Source organism: Camellia sinensis, unplaced genomic scaffold, assembly GCF_055761805.1.
Source record: "Camellia sinensis isolate YWXY unplaced genomic scaffold, ASM5576180v1 Unanchor3, whole genome shotgun sequence".
Taxonomy (NCBI): Eukaryota; Viridiplantae; Streptophyta; class Magnoliopsida; order Ericales; family Theaceae; genus Camellia; species Camellia sinensis.
The window spans coordinates 14,411,194-14,431,326 of record NW_028129178.1 but is presented as its reverse complement, the minus strand read 5'-3'; the positions used below and the strand labels follow the sequence as shown (position 1 = coordinate 14,431,326).

General features: G+C 33.1%; 1 protein-coding gene across 1 annotated transcript; it reads left to right on the top strand.

The window, feature by feature from the left end:
• The first annotated feature begins 1,052 nt into the window (after positions 1-1,052).
• On the top strand, positions 1,053-18,968 carry LOC114300898 (autophagy-related protein 18b). Its single transcript, XM_082912467.1, is given in 11 exon segments — positions 1,053-1,276; positions 1,381-1,454; positions 3,598-3,671; positions 3,795-3,904; positions 5,926-6,017; positions 10,763-10,875; positions 13,379-13,498; positions 13,896-14,041; positions 14,412-14,519; positions 15,902-15,972; positions 18,560-18,968. Coding segments are annotated over 10 exon segments (918 nt in total). The 5' UTR covers positions 1,053-1,211; the 3' UTR covers positions 15,918-15,972; positions 18,560-18,968.
• The last annotated feature ends 1,165 nt before the right edge of the window (positions 18,969-20,133 follow it).

Below are 20,133 nucleotides of genomic sequence, written 5' to 3'. Positions count from 1 at the left end.
ATTTTTTTAATGAAATGGAGGGAATTTAAATTAAAAAATTAAAAGTTTATGGTTCATACATTAAACTAAAATATTTTTAAAATTGGGAGATTTGGTCAAAGCCTACTCATAATAAATCTTTAATGCATTAAAAACAAATATAAAAAAAATTTCTTAAAAAATCCAACATATACTACTATTACCAAAACATATTTAGTGAGTAATTTAATATTTTAAACTTTAAAATAATATAACTTTCGATTTAGATGTCGGTTTTTAATAAAATTAGTATTTTTAGAAATTTCTTATCAAGATCTATCAAATAAGATCCATATTAACTATGAAATTCTTACAAAATAAAAAAAAAATACCGTCGAAATTGAGGTAAATAGTAATATGTTACTTTGTTTGACATTAACATATTATTCTAATTTATAGTAACATGATATTCTGATTTACAGTAATATTTTACTATTTCAAAAAGTAAAGTATATACTAGATGAACCAATCAAAAATACATATGCACAATACTTTTAAACTTATATAAAATAAAATAAGAGTGTTCATTGTCAAAAGAACTCTTTGAAATATATATATACATGGGTAATATTATTCAAGAAAAAAAAATTTAAGTTGTCATTTCTCAATTATACACTTCATCCTTAATAAATTTATGAAATAAAATAAATTAAACGGTACTTTTCACCAAACAAAAGGTTCAATAAAGGAGTTTTGCCTTTGAATAAAAAAAATACAGGAGTTTTTCCTAAGTGTTTGTTTGGCTAATACTTTGAGACTAAAAAAAATATAAAAAGACATAATAAGTCATATAAATTAATAAGATAAAATATTAATTTTTATTTATAATCGTTACATCTTTTCTTTCATAAATATTAAAAAAATTCTAAAATAAAAATTAAAAAAAACTAAAAAATCCTCAAATTAAAAAAATTAACTATATTAGCTAATGCGGAACATCTTTGACTTTTTGGTATGAGTTGTTGACTTTTTGACTAATTTAGTAACTTTTTGACTAATTGACTAAAATAGCCTCTTGCCAAACGAGGCCTAAAGGAGACAAGAAGACTACTTCGTAAGTGTAAGGAAAGGAAACCAGGTAAGCATAGTCGCTTGTCTTTTATGTTCTCTCTTTCACAGAGTTGTTGATGATGATTCAAAAAACAAAAAAATAACAAACCGATGAGAAAAAATTAGCAACAAAATCTCCAAAAATGGCGAATCAGTCATCCTCCTCTTCCTATCCAATCCTCTGTGCCTCCTTCAATCAGGATAACAGGTAATTTATATACGTTGATTTTCCGAATTAGGGTTTGATTTTTAGTTGTGTGAATTTGAAATTTAGTTTGATTTAGGAATTGATTTTATTCCGAATTTTCTCAGTTGCTTTGCAATTGCGACGAGGGATGGATTCAAAATATTTGATGCCAATACTGGGAGGCTGTGTTATGAACGAGGCAAGTACATCATACAAGTTTTTAAATTTTTTTATTTCAATTATTTATTCGTTAATTGATATAGTGATAGTTGTTGACGCTGTTGCTGCTTTTGTTGTTTAATTTAGTTGCTTTGCCCATGAATTGAGTCTGTAAAAATTGTTTTAAACTTGTTTGAGTGATAATACTTCCGTTTGGCGCTTGAGTGTCAATTAAGGGCCTGTTTGATTAGCGGGATTAATAGTGAGAGGACTAACAATGATTGGTTATCCGGAGGAGTAGTGAGATATATAATTCCCTCTTGTCTACATTTTTTTTTTGTAATAGAGATGGAAATATTTAATCCCAATTATATGTATGTTTTGCATTATTAGTCGTAGGATAAATAATGGGTCAATTTTGTTAGATAGAATGGGCCATTGGAATCTAATTTGAATAATAAAATTTTCAGCTAAACAATAGAATGTGAGTCCCATGGGTTAATAATCCCAATCATGTGTTATAATCTGCCCAATCAAGCAAAGGGTTGCTTGTTGGACTAGCTCATGCATAATGCCATTGCCTAAGGTTCCAATTGGAGTATGCCCCATACTTTCTAATCTATACATCTTACCTTAAGAAGCACGGACTCTTTTGTGGACTCTTTGGACAGTCCTAAAAGCATATTAGACACTTCTTTAATGTGTCTTAATTAAAAAATCAAATTCATAATATCGGACATTTCACCGACACTTTGTAGACTTAGGCAACACTTCTTGAACCGTCTCTGAACACACCCTATATGATGAATTCCTTCATGATAACAATATTCTGCATTATTCATAACATAACTAGTGAATTCTAAATATATTTTGAAACATTTATAAGATGAATACATCATGTGTATTACAATGTTCTATTATTTTTTTGCATTATTTAAAATATGATTTCTATGTGAATGATATCTTGATGTTTAAGTTATAAATATATAGATTTTAATGTATTATGTTACATATTTTTCATTATCTTTGAATAAATTATTCAAATATATGACATTATTAATTTGTAAAAATATAAATTTTTAATGTGGACTAAGTGTGTCGTGTCCTGGATATTTTGAAAATCGACACGTCAACATGTTCGTATAGTGTCACATGTTGCGTTGTGTGTTTGTGTCTACGTTACTTAGTAACTTAGATCATACCAAAAATAGTCACAACTGCAATGCAATTGAAGAAACAAAGATCGCCACTTAGTAAATTGAAAGTCATTCATATTGCTATTGATATAGATCAATGAAAGTTTATTTTATGTTTTAATTAGAGAAAATGGATTAACAACTGCTATGATTTCACCTGAAGAGATTGGAGATAAAATAGAAATAGAAGTTGTATTTCATGAAAAATGTATAATTCGTAGAAAGAAATATATTGACGGGAATGCTTATGATAAGACTACACAATCTGCTTAAAAATATTTTAAAATTGATTATTTCATATATATCATCAGTAAAACTATTTCTTCAATTCAAAATAGGTTTGAACAATTTTAAATATCTGAAGACATTTTTGCCTTTTTAAAATTATTTTGTAAAATTAAAATTACTTGACGATAATGGTTTGAAAAAACATTTTCCTGATCACAAATGTTTTCTGAAACATGAATTTATTTTTTGGGCATTGATAGTTTAGATTTGTTTTTTGAGTTAAAAGTTTCAAAGAAATTATACAAAAAGAAGGAAACCTGCGAACTGATGTACTGCATTAAAATTTTCTATTCTTGCTTATTCTGATTATTTCCTATATTAATATTGAAGGCCTAAAAGTTTGAACAGAATTCCCATATCCAATCAAAATTGGTTGAGAGTTGAGATGAGTTTATTTGGGTTGATATTCAACTTCATAATTGCAGTTGATTTTTCACTAATGTCATTCTCTCACTCACTAATACGTGTCAGTTGATTTGTGTTTGGTACTCATTTGATTATCTAAGTAAGTTAGCTAGCCTAGTCTCTCCACTACAACACTCCCCACACTCCCTCCCTACTCGTCTTCCCTCTCATGTTGATTGCTATGCATAGTATTTTTCAAATTGAATGCATGTAGTGCATTTGAGATACAGTAAAGCTAACATGATTTCATGTTTTTTTAAGATCATCCTAATCAAATCTATTTTCTTTTGTCAGCTATTGGAGCATTTGTCATTGTGGAAATGCTTTATGCCTCAAGTCTTCTTGCCATTGTTGGAGCTGGTGAACAGGTTCTTATGCTGTCCATTGATTTGTGCACTTTCAGATGGTTTAGCACTTCTAGTAAACATACAATTTTTTATCGAATTTTGAAATTTCATTAATTAATTACCATTTTTTCTTGAATCTAACAGGCATCTCTATCCCCACGACGTCTATGTTTATTCAATGTTACAACTGGAAATGCTCTTTGAGACCTAAATTTCTTAACTTCAATCCTTGCTGTTCGTGTTAATAGGAAAAGGTAAAACATCTACATTGGACTTGCTCTTTTATGGATAGTTGGAAGCATTTAATTTGATAATTGTGCTTTTAACATTAAACACGACTTGAAGTGAAGTATTAGCAGTATTGTTAAGGCATTGATGATAATTTTCAGACATGTAAATTTGATGAATATCTGAGGAACCTGTTTTGTTTCTTGAATGATCAAACCATTGAGTGACCAAGTTGTCCTTTCTTTCCTTGCATGCATCCATCTTTTAGGTGTGGTCCTTTTATCTTTTTCTTTTCCCCTTTATTTTGGGTTATGTTAAGATGGTCTTCTTCAATAGTTTGAATATAATATTGAAATTTGAATGAGAAACCTATGTGGAAACTTTCGAAGGAATTTTAAGAATTAGTTCATTTGGGAAGGTAGAAACCCGCCTTTTGGATGATACTTGGGACAAAAATGGCGAATTGTAATATAACCTTTAAGATTTTCTGTAGTACAATATTCTAATTATTAAAAGCTTCTTAGAGATTTGGTCACAGTAAGGCCCAGTTCATTTTGCAGTGGAATATTTTTCCTGAAAATATTTTCCTAAATTTTGGTATTTGGCTGTGCACAAGTTTAAGTAAACCTTTTTATTGGTAAGGTAAGCTATTTCCTGAAAACTTTTTCATGAAATGACTTACAGATCAGTGATTGGTAAGTCAATTTTCAAATCATGTGGAACCATTTAATATGAAGTGACTTAACAAAAAAGAGTTTCATCTTTGAAGGCTCCAGCACTAGCTTGTTGACAGCACCACTTTCTAATGCTGGGATTTACTTTCCAGCCTCCCCCAACAATGTCTGCCAACCACTATCCACAGGCTGGAATTAGTGGAAACAACGAACATTCCTTTTTGGCCAGGAATGTTTCACCCCGTAAAAGTTCTCCTAGTGCCTTTTCTCCTTAGGTACCAATGGAACAAGCTCCTAGCCCCCTCTCTGTTGGGCCTACTCCAACATCCAAATAAATCTCTCACAAAACAAGGCATCACCCACTAAATGCCATATCATGCAAAGGTCAATCCACATACCTCTGTAGCTGCTAGATAATGCAAAAGAAGATGAATCACTATTTCCCCTGCTGTTGTACACATGCAGCACCAATCCATCATGGGTTTTCTCCTCAGTTTTGGGTTCCTTTCCTTGCATTTAAACTAGTTTGAGATTATAATGCACTTCAAATTTATATGGCCCTCAATGTTATTTACGGTCCATTTTTGTTTCTTGGAGGTTTAATTATAATTATATTATCTGAACCAGATATTCAAGATTAGTTTATTTTGAGTTGCCAAGATACTGGATTCCTTTGCTCAAGTGGTAAATTTTGTGGGAGGCTGTACCTAGCCCTGGATTGAGTTTCATCAATGCTCATAAGCATGTAGCAATTTCATGAATTACCCAAGCTGACTACAGTTGTAACCTTACAGGTGTGTGGAACATGGGCATGTAGTGAGATAATTGTCTTTGCGATTCTGAGCCTTGTAAAGAACTATAATTTCCTGTGGGGGATCAGAGGTGATAGGAAAGAAATGTTTGTAATGATGAATAATCAAATGAAATTAGGATGTTTTGAAGTGTGCTTAGTTGGGAAAAAAAAAAAAAAAAAAAAAAACTTCCTTTGGGTGTTTAATACAAGCCGAAGTTTAAGTGTATAATTTCAATATGTTTGATGGCTGGCCTCACAAATTCAAGTTTTTCTTTTTTGAGAGAAAATTCTCTTTATCGCTCTCGTATTTTTCTATTTGATCATACTAAAGCAGTAAAAAGATTCAATGGTTTGGTTTATTGTCACTATTTTATTGAAACTAACAAGTGATGAGCATGGGGGGTGGGGGTGGGGGTGGGGAATGGAAGAATAATTGGTAAATCTTAAAATTGGGAACAATATCTCCGATCTTGACATCTAAACAGGTTTCCTAACTGTAGGAATCTGGTTACTGTTCTCTCATTCAATAACTTCATTTCTTTTTTCAATTCTTGTTGAAATAGTGCATTTTTATGTGCAGATTGGTTGTTATTTTGCAAGAAAAGACATACATATATGACATAAACAGTCTTGATATCTTGGACACAATAGATACAGTGCCAAATTTTAAAGGTGAGGTTGGAATCCCTTTCTCTGCAATTTATGACTGAATTCACAATTTGTGCAATCAACATGTTTATATATATATTGTCAATTTTCTCAAGGGGGCACCAGTGATAGAGTTTTCTTGTTTCCTAAAGCAATAATGTCCATTGTCTAATTACAATAAGCACCTAAGTATTTATGGATGCTTTTTAAAAACAACTATATCTATATTGCATCAACATTGGAGAGAATACTTTTGGATATGACTTATATTTTGTAGATGTAGTACTTAATTTAATTAATGACCCATTTGATTGTTTCAAAAATATGAATCATGTAATTTTAGGATTAGCTCATTTGTGAATTTTATAACTAGATGTATTTGGTTGTAAAATAAACTAAATAAATTAACTTTTCTTTAGTGAAATTATGAATTTGGTCATTTCTTTTAAAATATCAGAAATTTAAAATTGAGAGATTTAAAATATACTCTGTTTGGTGACTACAAAATATTTGAATTGGCTCATTTGTAAATTGATAGATTTGGAATTAAATAATTCAAAATGAAATGATTTTATTCTCCCAACCAAATGAGACCTAAGCAAGCATTTAGCAATTGGCTTTCTTAGCCAAAAAGCCACTAAAAAGGCAAAAAAGGCAAAAAGCCAAGAAGCCAAAGAGTCATACAAAAAAGTCAAAGATTTATTCTCATTCTCTCTATTTAGTTTTGGACGGACATTTGATACTTCTTCAAGAGAAATGCTAGAGACCCACAATTTAAATCCCACATTTCACCCACTATGACATGGCAATGGTGTTGGGCCTTACATGGTTGAGTTTGTGAGAATTTAAAAGTTGACACATAACTTGCCATGTCATTGTGGGTAAAATTGTGGGGTCTCAATCGTTTTCCCTTCTTCAATGCACTTGGACATGTTTCTGTTGAGCCTTAAACATTGAGATGTGGCATTTGCATAATACAATAAAAGTATGACTCCAAATGAAAAAAAAAATATAAAATTAGTTTTAAATACTGGGACCATTTCTTAAGAGGTGTTGAGATAAATATTGTCAAATTTGTTGTAAACTCCATATCCAAGCAACATAACTCCAATCTAATTATTTGAATTTTAAGGTTAATAAGTTAGAAACTTGAAATAGATGATTTATTCATAAGAATATCTGTTTTATGAAAAGGAATATATATATATATATATATGTATATGTATTTTGTATAATTTGAATTTTTTTCATTATTTTTTACCATCATGCGAAGCATGCTAGGTTAGGGCATCACATTTGAACCTTTGGATTAGTCTTGAGTCTTTATGTTTATTTCTCTTATAACTTAGTATGCTCTTGTAAACATTTTGTACATATTTTACTAGGCTTTAGTAGGCAAAGATAGTTAGGTAACATTCAATTTTGTTGGATATATAGGCTGTAAGGACCACCCATGGATCTTACTGAGTAATTTTTTTTGGGTCTCATATATAGTATTGTTAGGTTTAGAATATTCTCTGTGGCTAAATTTTCTTTGTTTCTTAAATGAGTCATAGTCTTATTGGAATTAGAGAACTTTAGTATTGTTAATTCTTCTATTTAATAAAGTTAAGCTTTAAAAAATTGTGATTGTCTTTGTGAGGCTTTATTTAGCTCTTGCAAGAGTAAGCCTGCCACGCTCCAGATTCACAAGATCCGAACCCATAATAAGAAATAAAAGAAATCATGACAATAGGTGAAATAAATGGATAATGAAGTAAAATAAGGAAATAATCAAGATTAAGGAGTAAATCCAACCATGCACTCTGTTCCCAATGATATACATCTCATGATATACAACATGTTACAAAAGAGTATAGCTAACAAATGAAATCAAATGCCCATGCCCTACGGGCTACAACAATAAATAAGGTCCAACATTTACACAGAAGGTACATGACCAACAAATAAGGCCCTAGGCCAATCAACAAATGGAACCAGTGCTCACATCCAAATTCCATACCAGCTCATGGCCGACGTGGTCCATCATCAACACCTGAAAAGGTTAAACAACGAGAGATGAACAAAAGTCTTGTAGATAATGCTTAAAAATGTATATGATCATGATACTATACATTATACTGTTACATTACAAAACTTGAAATCAAAGTTCATTTCAAAACAAACCTTTTTGTTTCACAAAGTTCATACAAAATACCATTTGTTTCAGTTCACAAAACAACTCCAATTAATTAAGGTGAACAATCTCATCATCTCAGCCTAGCTTAACAATCTCATCATCTCTATATACTATCTTGAATTCATTGTTATCTAGAAATCCACTTTCATTCCCGAATCCATTACTGTTTCCAAAATTCTCCATCCATGGTTCTCAAACCAATTCATTTCTGAAACCACAAATTCCATGTTTCCAACATGTATTTCCAAACTTGCCAAGTTCAAGTTTCTCAAAGTTCTGAAACAATTTTCACATTTCTATAGAGATAACACCAATGGAGTGGCTTTTGAAAGCGTGGAGGGAATGAATCAAAGACAAGGGAGAAAGATATTATGTATTTATGGCTCAGGAGGCTAAGGTTGACAGGGTTAATGGTGTTGGGATTTATTCCATATCCTCCAATGCAAACGGAAGCACACCATGCACACACCAAAGAGAAAAATAATCACACAGAGATTTACGTGATTTGACCCAAATTGTCTACATCCACGGGAGAGTGCTTTCACTATGAATAAAATAGAGAATACATTTGAGATGGCCAAAACACTCAAAACCCACACCATTATCCGAACCCCATGCTTGAGGGTAGTTGAGGCCTTGCTCACCAGGTGCCCTCACGGTATTTTTTCTCTTACCCTTTACATCTCTATTTTTTCCCTCACCTCAATCTCTCAATCTCTCTCAAGAAAACCCTATAGGCCACATGACTATTTATAATAGTTTACTCATAAGAATCCTAATTCCATATAATTAGATAACTAAATCCTACACATATTAGGTTTTCTAGTACATTTCGAGCTCTACTATCTTACACCAAATACACGTATAAACTAACCTAATAATTATATGAGACCCACTTTTATCACATGGGTGGACTAATCCTAACAATCACCCCGTCCACTCATGTCGGGTAAATGTTATGTGCATCCGCCAACTTGGATGTCCTGGTTTGCGTGATACACTCCACCTTCACCTAGAAATTGTTTCTCCCCCTTGAATCAAGTGCCACGTTATTTGCACCTTTCACCATGGTGCTCAAACGTGTCCTTCGTGGCATTCTTTGTCCTCATGCTTAAGCCAATGAGATTTGCCGCACTTCCCTGAGGTGTCTCCATTGTCACAAACCAAAACCTTCATAGAAAAGAGACTCAACTTCCTTCGTTGTACACTTTTTTTGTCGCGAAACCTTCTCAAGTTCTATGCCTGAAGCTTCCTTTTTTTGTGAACAATCTACAACCCGTTGTCTTCCTGTTGGTGGCCACCAAATATCCTTGCAACGGTTGCTCACCACTGTTCACCCATAACTCATACTACTCGTCTGATGCTTAGCTTCTCTCTTGTCAAAACATGTTCCATGAACCTGTACAAGTTGCCAACCAACTACATTGGTCTTCTACATCGTTGATTGATCCAAATTGCTCCTAGATCGCCTAGATCACATGCAATCACCTTTGATCGCCCTTGAATTTGTTCAATCCCTTTAACCGTTTAGAATCTAAAAATTCTTAATGTACTGATCAAACCACAGCCCCTGAAAACCTTGAGATTCACCTCTGTCGTGAATTTTTCTACCATGTTTCTTCTTGGGGAAGCCTTCACCAAATTTGAACCTTTTTTTTTTTTTTTCTTTGTACCACTGGGATTTCTTTCTCTTTTATGCGAGTCCTCCGTGTGCAGTAACCGCACCCTTTGCCAACTGCCACTAGGATCGGTAACCTTTAGCTTTGATACCACTTGTTGGGATTTATTCTATATCCCCCAATGAAAATGGAAGCACACCATGCACACACTAAAGAGAAAAATAATCACACAGATTTATGTGGTTCGACACGGGAGAGAGAGCTTCCACTATAAATAAAATAGAGAATACATATGAGATGGACAAAACACTAAAAACCCACACCACTACGCGAACCCCATGCTCAAGGGTAGTTGAGCCACTGCTCACCAGTTGCTTTCATGGTATTTTTTCTCTCACCCCTTACATATCTATTTTTTCCCTCACTTCAATCTCTCAATCTCTCTCAAGAAAACTCTATAGTCCACATGATTATTTATAATAGTCTACGCATAAGAATCCCGTTCCATATAATTAGGTAACCAAATCCTACACATATTAGGTGTTCTAGTAGAGTTTGAGCTCTACTATTCCACACCAAATACATGTATAAACCAATCTAATAATTATATGGGACCCACCTTTATCACATGGGTGGACTGATCCTAACAAATGGTAGGAGATGCTGCATGGAGAGGGGCATAGGTGGCAAGATGAGTTGAGCCCAGTTGCTCTTGTTTGGAAAGGTCTCAACAAGAGAGGAAGGGACAATACTATGGATCACTTAATGATACCCAACATAATTTTGAAATACAGTTGAATTCTTGACAGTTTTTCTAGAATGAAGGCTAGTGTGTTGTAGTTTGTATTTTTTTTTTATTCACAATAATGTTGTGGTTCTTAATCTGCATTTTCCTTAAGATCCTCATGTGCTGAATAAATTGGATTATAAAATTGATTTCTGCTGCTGTAACATATTTGGTACTCTCTCAGGACTTTGTGCATTTTCCCCAAGTTTGGATGGGTGCTTTTTGGCTCTTCCAGCGAGTACAACAAAAGGATCTGTATTAGTCTACAATGTCATGGAACGCCATTCTCACTGTGAGGTTATTATACATTTTCTTATAAGCTTTTTAGTTAAAATGCTTAATGCATGATTTCAAATCGAGGTGCCATCCTCTTTTATGTTATTTTTAGTAAAACTGCTTAAACCTTATTTTGAGAAGCTTTTAGTGTATCTTAGCCATAATGTGACTTATGTTGAATTCTAGTGCTTCTGGTTTTTAGAAACAAATATTTTAATTAACAAAAGCTTACATCCAAAACTCGTGATTGTGTTTCCTGGAAACTAGCAGTCTTGTTCTCCTTCCACCTGTTACAACAGTGGGCTTAGGCTGAAAGATTTACCTATCAAGCTCAATATTTCTGTATGCTCCTTAATCAAAATAAATAAATAAATAAATAAATAAATAAAATTGTACTATTGGAAATTTGGGAATCTAAACTTTTTCAATTAAGTTCGGTAATTGATTTATATGTGTAATATGGAGGATGGGGCTCTTCAGTGAGACATCATCAAACCCAAAACAGCTTGAACGACAAGAACCATGGAACAAATTAAACAACCACGTGCAGATATGCCATAAATAATGTTACAACATCCTACATCAACTCTCCCATGTTACAACATCCTATAGGACAAAAGGGTGTCACAACTAATGATGTTTTCCAAAGGAGAAGACCTAATCACTCTCTTTGCCCTCAATGGTGTGTGACGTGCAAGAGAAACTCGGAGGTAGCGGATCATCTATTCCTTCATTTCCCCATGGCTTGTGTATTATGGCAGCGTCTTTTCAGCTTATGTGATGATCAGTGGGTTGCTCCGTGGGACTGCATTCAGATGCTTCTTATTCGGTTTATAGGGTTTAGGAAAACCAAGAGAGCAAAAACAATGTGGACCAATATTTTTTTTGTTATTTTTTGGGCTATATGGTTGGAGAGAAATGCTAGAATCTTTGATGGCAAGGAAACAAGTGTAAAGGCTTTGTGGGATAGGGCGGAATATTTGGCATCTTTTTGGGCATTTGTTTCCCCTCCTTTTAAAGGAGTCCCTTTATTTTTGATCTCTAGGGCTGTTGTTTGCCATCCCTAGGGCTAGGAGTTTTGTGTTTTTGCTTTGCTCTTTCTCTTTCTTTGTATGAGGACTTCTTGTCGTCTTTCTCTTCTCTTTTTTAATAATAAGATTTTTGTTGATGCTCAAAAAAAAAAAACAAAAAAAAATGTACACATTTTCTATGTTTCATTCTCGTGAAGTCTATAGAAATTGAAGTTGAACATTAATAGAGGACGTGGTATCCTTTTGTTAGAAGATGGCTGGCCTGATGACCCTTTATTCTTTAACTCCTTTTTTTTTTTTGGGGGGGGGGGGGGGGGGGGGGCGGTGGTTGGTATTTTTACTTGTTAAATAAGTGCTGATAGAATCATAGAAATTCTGTCCTTTTCCTTTACTATTCACAAGTTTCTCAACTGCACATTAATGCAGCATGACCAATTCTAAAAATTTACCCCTTCTTTTTCTTTCATTTCTTCTTCTTCTTTAAACTAAATTTCTTTTTTCTTGGACCTCCCATGCTTTGCATCAAAGGTACTATGAATTCTTAGAGAGCATGTAACATACTGCTTACAATCCTGTGTTGCTTCTTCAGCTTTCAAATAAAGGCAAGATGCAATGAGATCTTATGAGCACAGCAACAGTGTATAAAATGTTTGGGGCTACTAACTTATTTTGCATCAGTTTGCAACACATGGCATTAACTAAGTTAGTTGAAATTTCAACTATTTGATCCATTTTGAACATTAAAATCTTATTTTCCATAAGTTCCGATGGTTAACAATTTACATACATCAGGAACCAGGATCTATAAAAGTGAAAAATAAAAAGGTTGGGGGTGTGGGGCAGGAGGTGGGCATCATGCACTGAATATAAAGTACATTTTTCTTTCCTTTTCTTATTATGAAATTGGATTGGATATATCTTATGTTACATGGGACTCTTTTATTTTCTTCACAATATCCATGTCCACTAGATATGATAAGGGTAAGGTGTGATATATGTGTACGGCACCCTTATCAAATTTAGACATTTGGAACCTCTAATTTCTTACGATGTTTGAAAAAGAAGAAACTCAGATTTTCAAGTAAAGAAACATTTCTAGCCTCTCACATAATTGAGAGATAAAAATTCCATATTTTCTCTAAATCTTATTTAATTTTTAGTACATTTCTACATAATTTACAATATCTTATCTAAGAATATTATTTAATATGCAATATGCAATATATATATCATGTTCATGATGCTTCCCTGTACCCTTATCTAACTTTTGGATATATATCCCAATATCCTAAGATTAGATTTATGAAAGTAACACTTGGACTCGCACCGAATACTTATACGCAAGTGCATGTAACAGAATTCTTAATTGCCTGATTTTATTTTCTTGTTTGTGGATAGTACTTTGATGCTTCAATGACATTGAAGCTTTTTCTTGAATGTGTATATTTCTCTTTTGATGAGTTAATTTCTAAACTAAATCTAATTTATTACAGATAGATGCTCATCGCTCACCGCTGGCTGCGATGGTTCTTTCTTCAAATGGAATGTACATAGCAACGGCATCTGAACAGGGAACCATAATCAGAGTTCACCTTGTTTCAGATGTGACTAAGGTGAAGTATATCATATGCCTTTGATGGGACTTCCAACATGGGGAGTAGCTCTTGTATTATGAATTGGTGCATTCAGGCACACATAGTGCCACACCTTGCTGTGGATGAAGGCAGAAGGATAGTGAACTGACTGTTTGATGAGCTGCTCAATTTATAGTTACTAGGATAAAAATTAACATGGTTTAGTAGCATTTAATGATTGATTAAATTAGATTTTGTGAGAGGCCCATATAAATGGATAGACGACCCTTTTCCGTACTGTCATGCTGTTGCCTAATGTCAATAATGCATGACCATTTTTACCTCAGATTTAATGCAACATATCAGCTTTACTTTGGGTCATATCTGTAATTGATTGCATTATACTTAAGGAACCTAACTATTCTATCTTTAGCAGTCATATAACTTCCGAAGGGGGACATACCCATCAACTATATTTTCGTTGTCATTTGGGCCATCCATGCAACTTCCAGATATTCTTGTAGCCACAAGTTCTTCAGGTTCTGTTCATGCTTTCCCTCTAGGATTCACTTTAAATCAAAGGTGAACTGCATTTGAACCTCTTCTCTGTTTGCCACACAAGTTAGTGATCATATTTATATACACTTCATTTGTATACACTTGTATATATTTATTCATTATGACATACTATGTAAGGATCTCATATCTATCATAATTTGTCATAACGTGTAATCATAAAATTTCCATTATCATAATTTGTCATATGCATTAATTTAACACTTTAACATCTTTTCCTTTTTGGTTTCTGTTATTCCATTGTTCTTAATGCTGTTTTCTTTATGTTCTTCAAGAATTGCATTGGGCACATACTTCTATTTATGTTTAACTTGAAGCTGTAGTTCATTTGAAGGATTTGTGAAGTCAACTGATCTGTGTATTTATAAATTTATAGAAGCAGAAGACCAAGTAGTTTTCTCGGGTCTATAATCCCAGAATCTGTTAATGATGCATCAGCTCATCATCATGTACTCCATAATGCTTCTCCAGCACGAGTTAAAAGGTGAAGTTCTTTTTGAATTTTTACCTAAAAGTAACCATTTTAGTGGACCATTAAGATAGTATTAGTTTACCATTGGCATGCTAGGATGGTTGGGGGGAGATATTTTGGACACCTAATCTGTGATGCTACATAATCAACTTGTTGTCATGCTGTGTCTCAAGTGTTCCTTTTGATAGCTCAATGGAAATAAAAGTAGTTTTTTTTTTATAACCGTTCTAGCCCTGCCATAATTTTCTCTCTCTTTAATCTCAACTTTAACCTTAATTATTAATGAAAGAAAAACATGTAACCTAATAAATAGCTGAAAATTAATTATAATATGGATACATAAGTATGCTGATTCTTTTGATCTCAAATCTCAGTATCACTGCAAAAGGGGATGGGCTTTGTATTGGGTTTGTTACTTTCATTTTACTACCTGCTTATGCAGGGAAGGGTAATGGGATGAACAACAATGAATTTGATAAAAAGAGATACTCTCTCTGACAATATTATTAATTCTCCAAAATCAACTGGTTTGCCCTAAGGCGTTCATGTGAATTTATAGTAGAGAAAACCTAAAGCAAAAAGGAAAACCAAATCCTAGGCTAATTACTTGCTAATCAAGCTGAAATAAAATAAAATAAAATAAAATTACCAAAAATGGAAAGATTTTAGTTAGGCTGAAATTCACTATAATGAAAAAGAAATCTATTGGAAAAAACCTAGGCACAATCGGATTCATCTAGACCAAGTTAAAGATGAATCAAATATTTCCAAAAACTGAAAATCCGCGAAATTGAAGACCTAAACGTTGGAATTCGCCCAAAATCCATCGTAGGCCACGGTGAAGTGATGAGTCTTGATCGTTATTCTGAGCATGTGTCGTCTTGCCTCTACTAGTGCCTTTTGCCTTTTTGCATTGCTTGTCCATAAGTTCTAGGAACTCTCTAGCCAAACACTTTGCATCAATTGCCTACCCCTAATCTAGTATGTTGCTATTTGACAGTGAGTGCATGATGACCAATTTTGGCCATATATTAAAAGAATTACTGTATTCACTTTTCATGGGGCAGTTTTGAAACAAGAGAGAGGCACCATTGAAATAACGTGCTGGAAGATACAGTACAATACCTGGATTTTTTGACAGCAAAAAGGAACAGCAATTGATTTGTTAGTTACATTGTCAAGTCAGGTTTCAGTATGGAAATATGGGACCTGCCAGTGATGATGACTCGCAAAATCAAAATCCTAGGCCCTTCAAGGAGTCAATATGCAAAAAAAATTTAGAGTAGATTGTTCTAATGATTTGGGCATTAGTTATCTTATTCACTTTAATGTAAGAAAGCAAACTTGGTTTTTGCTTTTCTTTTGCACAAATTTTTATTAAATCACGTGTCCAGTGCAGTTATGCAGTGATTCGCAAGGTAGATAAAGTTGCAGAATCATCTATGTCTGAATCTGCGGCCTACAGGTAAGCTCACTGATATTGTGCTTACTTCTTGACAATGCTCTTGTTTTCATAGCCTTTTTCTTTCTCTTGCTCCCTCTCTTTGATCCTTTCTTCCATTTAGTTGAGTTTATGGTATGTATTGTTAAATTGTTGACCACCAACTCATCTAAAAGATTAAGCTGTCGGAGAAAGGGTTAACTTTATTATTTATATGGCCGGACTCTTTTTCATAAGCGGGCTAAACATGTGCAAGTATTTTAATTATTGGGTAGGCGGTAAGGTTAAAACCTTAGTAGCAGGAATCGTTCAACTTGCTCACGATTCTTCCTCAAAAGTGCGATTCTGCACTTCTGACTCAGATTCGCAGAAGAATCGCGAGTTTGATGATAGAGAAACGCGAATCTGATCGCGGATCTGTCTCTCTTCCTCTCGATTGGTCTGTCCCTCCCTCTTCTCTCGATCTCGATCTCGATCTCATGACTCGTCTCCTCTAGATCGATCGATCTCGTCTCCTCTCTCCCTCGATCTCGTCTCGTCTCGTCCTCTTCTCTCTCGATCGATCGATCGCCTCCTCCTCTTCACTCTCAGTCTCGCCTCTGTCTGAGCCTCTCTTCTCTCTTCTCTCTTGTTTTTGTTTATTTTATTTATTTTATATTTTATATTTTATTCAAATATTAAATGTATTTATAATTATTCTAATATATTTTCTATTTATTTATTTTACCTTTATAAATATAAATAAATGTAATGGGTTATATATATATATATATATATTAAGTTAATATTAATTTTTATATCCACAAAATAAATAGGTTTTAATTCTAAGTAAAAACACAAAATAAAATATAATTTATAACAATTTATGATAGTTATAATATATTTCAAATATTAATTGTAGAAAAAAATTATATCTCACAATATTTTTATATATATTATTTAAAAATTATATATAAATTAAAAATATTATCAATAAAAATAATATATAAGATAAAAAATAAAAAGTATATTGAAATAAAACATAAATGTTGTTTATTAAATAAAATATAATAAATTTTATTCAAAAATAATGACAAGTGTTCTAAAAAATATCACTCCACTACTTTTATTTGTTATTCATTTTTAAAAAATATTTTTTATGTTGTATTTAATTAATTAAATATTACATAAAATAAAAAATTTCTAACATATATATGTTAATTAATTTTTTTAAAAAATTTGTTTATATAGATAAATTAAAAATATTTCAATAAAAATAATATATAAACGCTCCCAAATTTCGACTCCTTTACATGGCCACGCTTCCCCGCTCCCGCTCCCGCTTCGTGCAACTAAGGTTAAAACACAATATCTATTGTGTGCTTTGATACCATGTTGAATAGTTGACCATTAATTCATCTAAAAGCTTATGATTTTAAATGAGTTGGTGGTCAACTATTCAATTTAATATGAAGTTTACATGGTTCATCCATGATGGCCTATGTCCACAGGAGAAGATCAGTAGTACTATTTCATTTTTACTCATGCAAATGGACACACATGAGTACAATCATATTTGTAGACATTAGAGATAGGGAGAGGATTGTTTGGATATCTACTATATCCTACGCATTATCTTTTTTCTATTAATCTCTAGAGATAAGATTAGTATTCCAGATTTATCTCTAACATCTTCCTCAAGAAGGATAGAGAGGAGCTCTTGCCGGTTTTGACAATTGCTAAACTTTTGTGCCAAATTTTTCATGCCTATAATTTTGGCACTAAGTTTGATATTGCTATAATTAGGCATGGAAGATAGCGAACAATTGAAGATGAATTTGAAAGAGTTGTTGCCAAATTTTGACATTGAAGATGAATCTGAAAGAGTTGTTGCCAAATTTTGACTTTGGCATCAAGGATAGCTCACCATTGGAGTTGATGTACATTGTGTTTTTATTGATATATATTAGTATTTTATTAACATCCTTCCTATTTTGATGTGATTGTGCAATCCCCTGCCCATTGTGCTTCAGCAATGAGATTTTTTGAGTTCATTGAGAAAAGGTTTTGACATATGATGATAAAGTTACTACATAGTTTTAATGACCAATGGAGTTTCCATTGATTTCCTCCTGAAAGTAATATGGTGGGGTGGTGATTGGACTGAGGAGTGTCGATTCTGATTTTGAAGTAGATTATTGCTGTTCTATTTGCAGGAGAATAAGTAAGTGTCTACGTCTGACTACATGTTTTGTTATGAAACTTCTGAAACCATGCTCAAGGAGGAGCTTGTATTATTTCATAGAGATTGCAATCATTAAAACTGAAATCTTGCTTTTTAAAACTCTTTTGTTCCATGAAATAATGTTTGTAAAGCTTATTTACAGTAACTATGGTTTGAGTTTGAAATTGCTGCAATCTTGCCATAGAACAATTGTCGCAATCCCATCATAGAACAAATTTCTATTGTGGGTTATTTTCATGATCCATTCGACGTTTGCCAAATGGAATGGAGTTGGCTTTGTCGCCTTCATGTGAATTCACTTTGTTACTTTTGCTTTGCTGACATTAATTGAATTATATTTATAGGAATCTAACAATTATAGTAACTCTCTGTATTTGATTTTTTCAGAGCCACTATATACCTCATCGCCTACAGCGGGTACTTTCTGGAGTACAGTTTAAGTATCAACCATCAGAACGAGTCATCGTGGATATTAGAGCATGAATTCAATCTTTTAACCGTGATCTCTGAACGCGTCAACTCATGATCAGATCATTGATTCATTTGTTTTCTCATCAATACCGGCCCGTCTTTTACGTAAGCAAGCACATCGCCTAGCCCTGCATAGATAGAGGCCCCACTAATATATAGATTAATGTTAGGGTGATTATATTTGAGTATTGTACTCAGGTACGAAAATATTTATAGTTTTCTACTTAAATTCAAAATGTTAATGAAAAAGTAGTCTTAAAATCTTGAGCATGTTTTAAAACACGATACTTTATATAATATTGATGGTTTAAGTTTTGTTTCAAAATTAAAGAAACACTCTAATTGATGTACGTATAAAAGCTAGATTCATTCCCAAATGTTTGTATGCTTGTAGAATAATATTATTGGCAACACCCGTAATAGTAATTTTTTTTTAAGTCCGAGTTTTTTCAAAATTAAAATTGATAAAATTATACATAAGATCAACTATATTACAAAACTATTAAGTGGAATCTGCAAAGGCTGGATCAAAGAAGTCTTTGATGCCATGAACGATGACATGCCCATCGTTGAAAATCTCCCAATCTCTGATCTTGACTTCATTAATGGAAGCGGTTTGGCTTTTGGGTATTGTTGTGACAACCAGTGGATGGCCTGTGAGGAGGTATCGAGCTTGGACTCGAATGGAAGAGATGATTCAAGAGCCTCCCTATCAAGCTTCATGGGAATGATGCGATATTGAAGGAGAGTGAATGGAGGTTGCGAGTACTTGAGAGAGAAGAAAGTGTTGTTGGGAGGATAAAATATGGTGAGAGTTGTTGATTAGTTAAGAACAGAGGATTGGATAATCACCATTTCATTCTTTCTCACCCAAAAAATCAGTCCCCCCAAACCCCATTTCATCCATAAGTACCACCAACTCCTATCACATAACACTCACCAAAACCTCCACCATGGATGCGCTCACCATCATCTCCATTACAACTCTCCTGTTGTTTTAATTCCACCATCCCATGGTTGAACTGTGTAAAATTAGCTTCTCAAATCTCATTGGAAACTAAGAAAAATTTCTGGTGCCATAACCACACTTGCATATTCAAGAAATGGGACTGCAAGAAATAGAATATGATAAGTGGGTCTCAGCCTATGTGGTGGTTTCTTCGACATCAACACCAAATGGTTGGCTTGCAGTTGTGGAATTCGGGATTTATGTATGAAAAATAACAATGGAATTGATTGGGCAGTTTTTATATTTGATTTTTCTTTAATTAATATTATATAAACAAAAAATTCATACATAATTTTTATACGTAATGATGTAGTTCATTGTGGATTTTTCATTTCAAAACAAAACTCGATTGAAGATGAAACAAAACATGATTGAAAATGAATTTATTTACAGTAGTGGGGTATTGCTACATCTTTCTTGTCAATTTTTTTTTTTGTTTTAATTTTATGTATCTTTAAAATTTCGTGTTTTTTTGATCAGA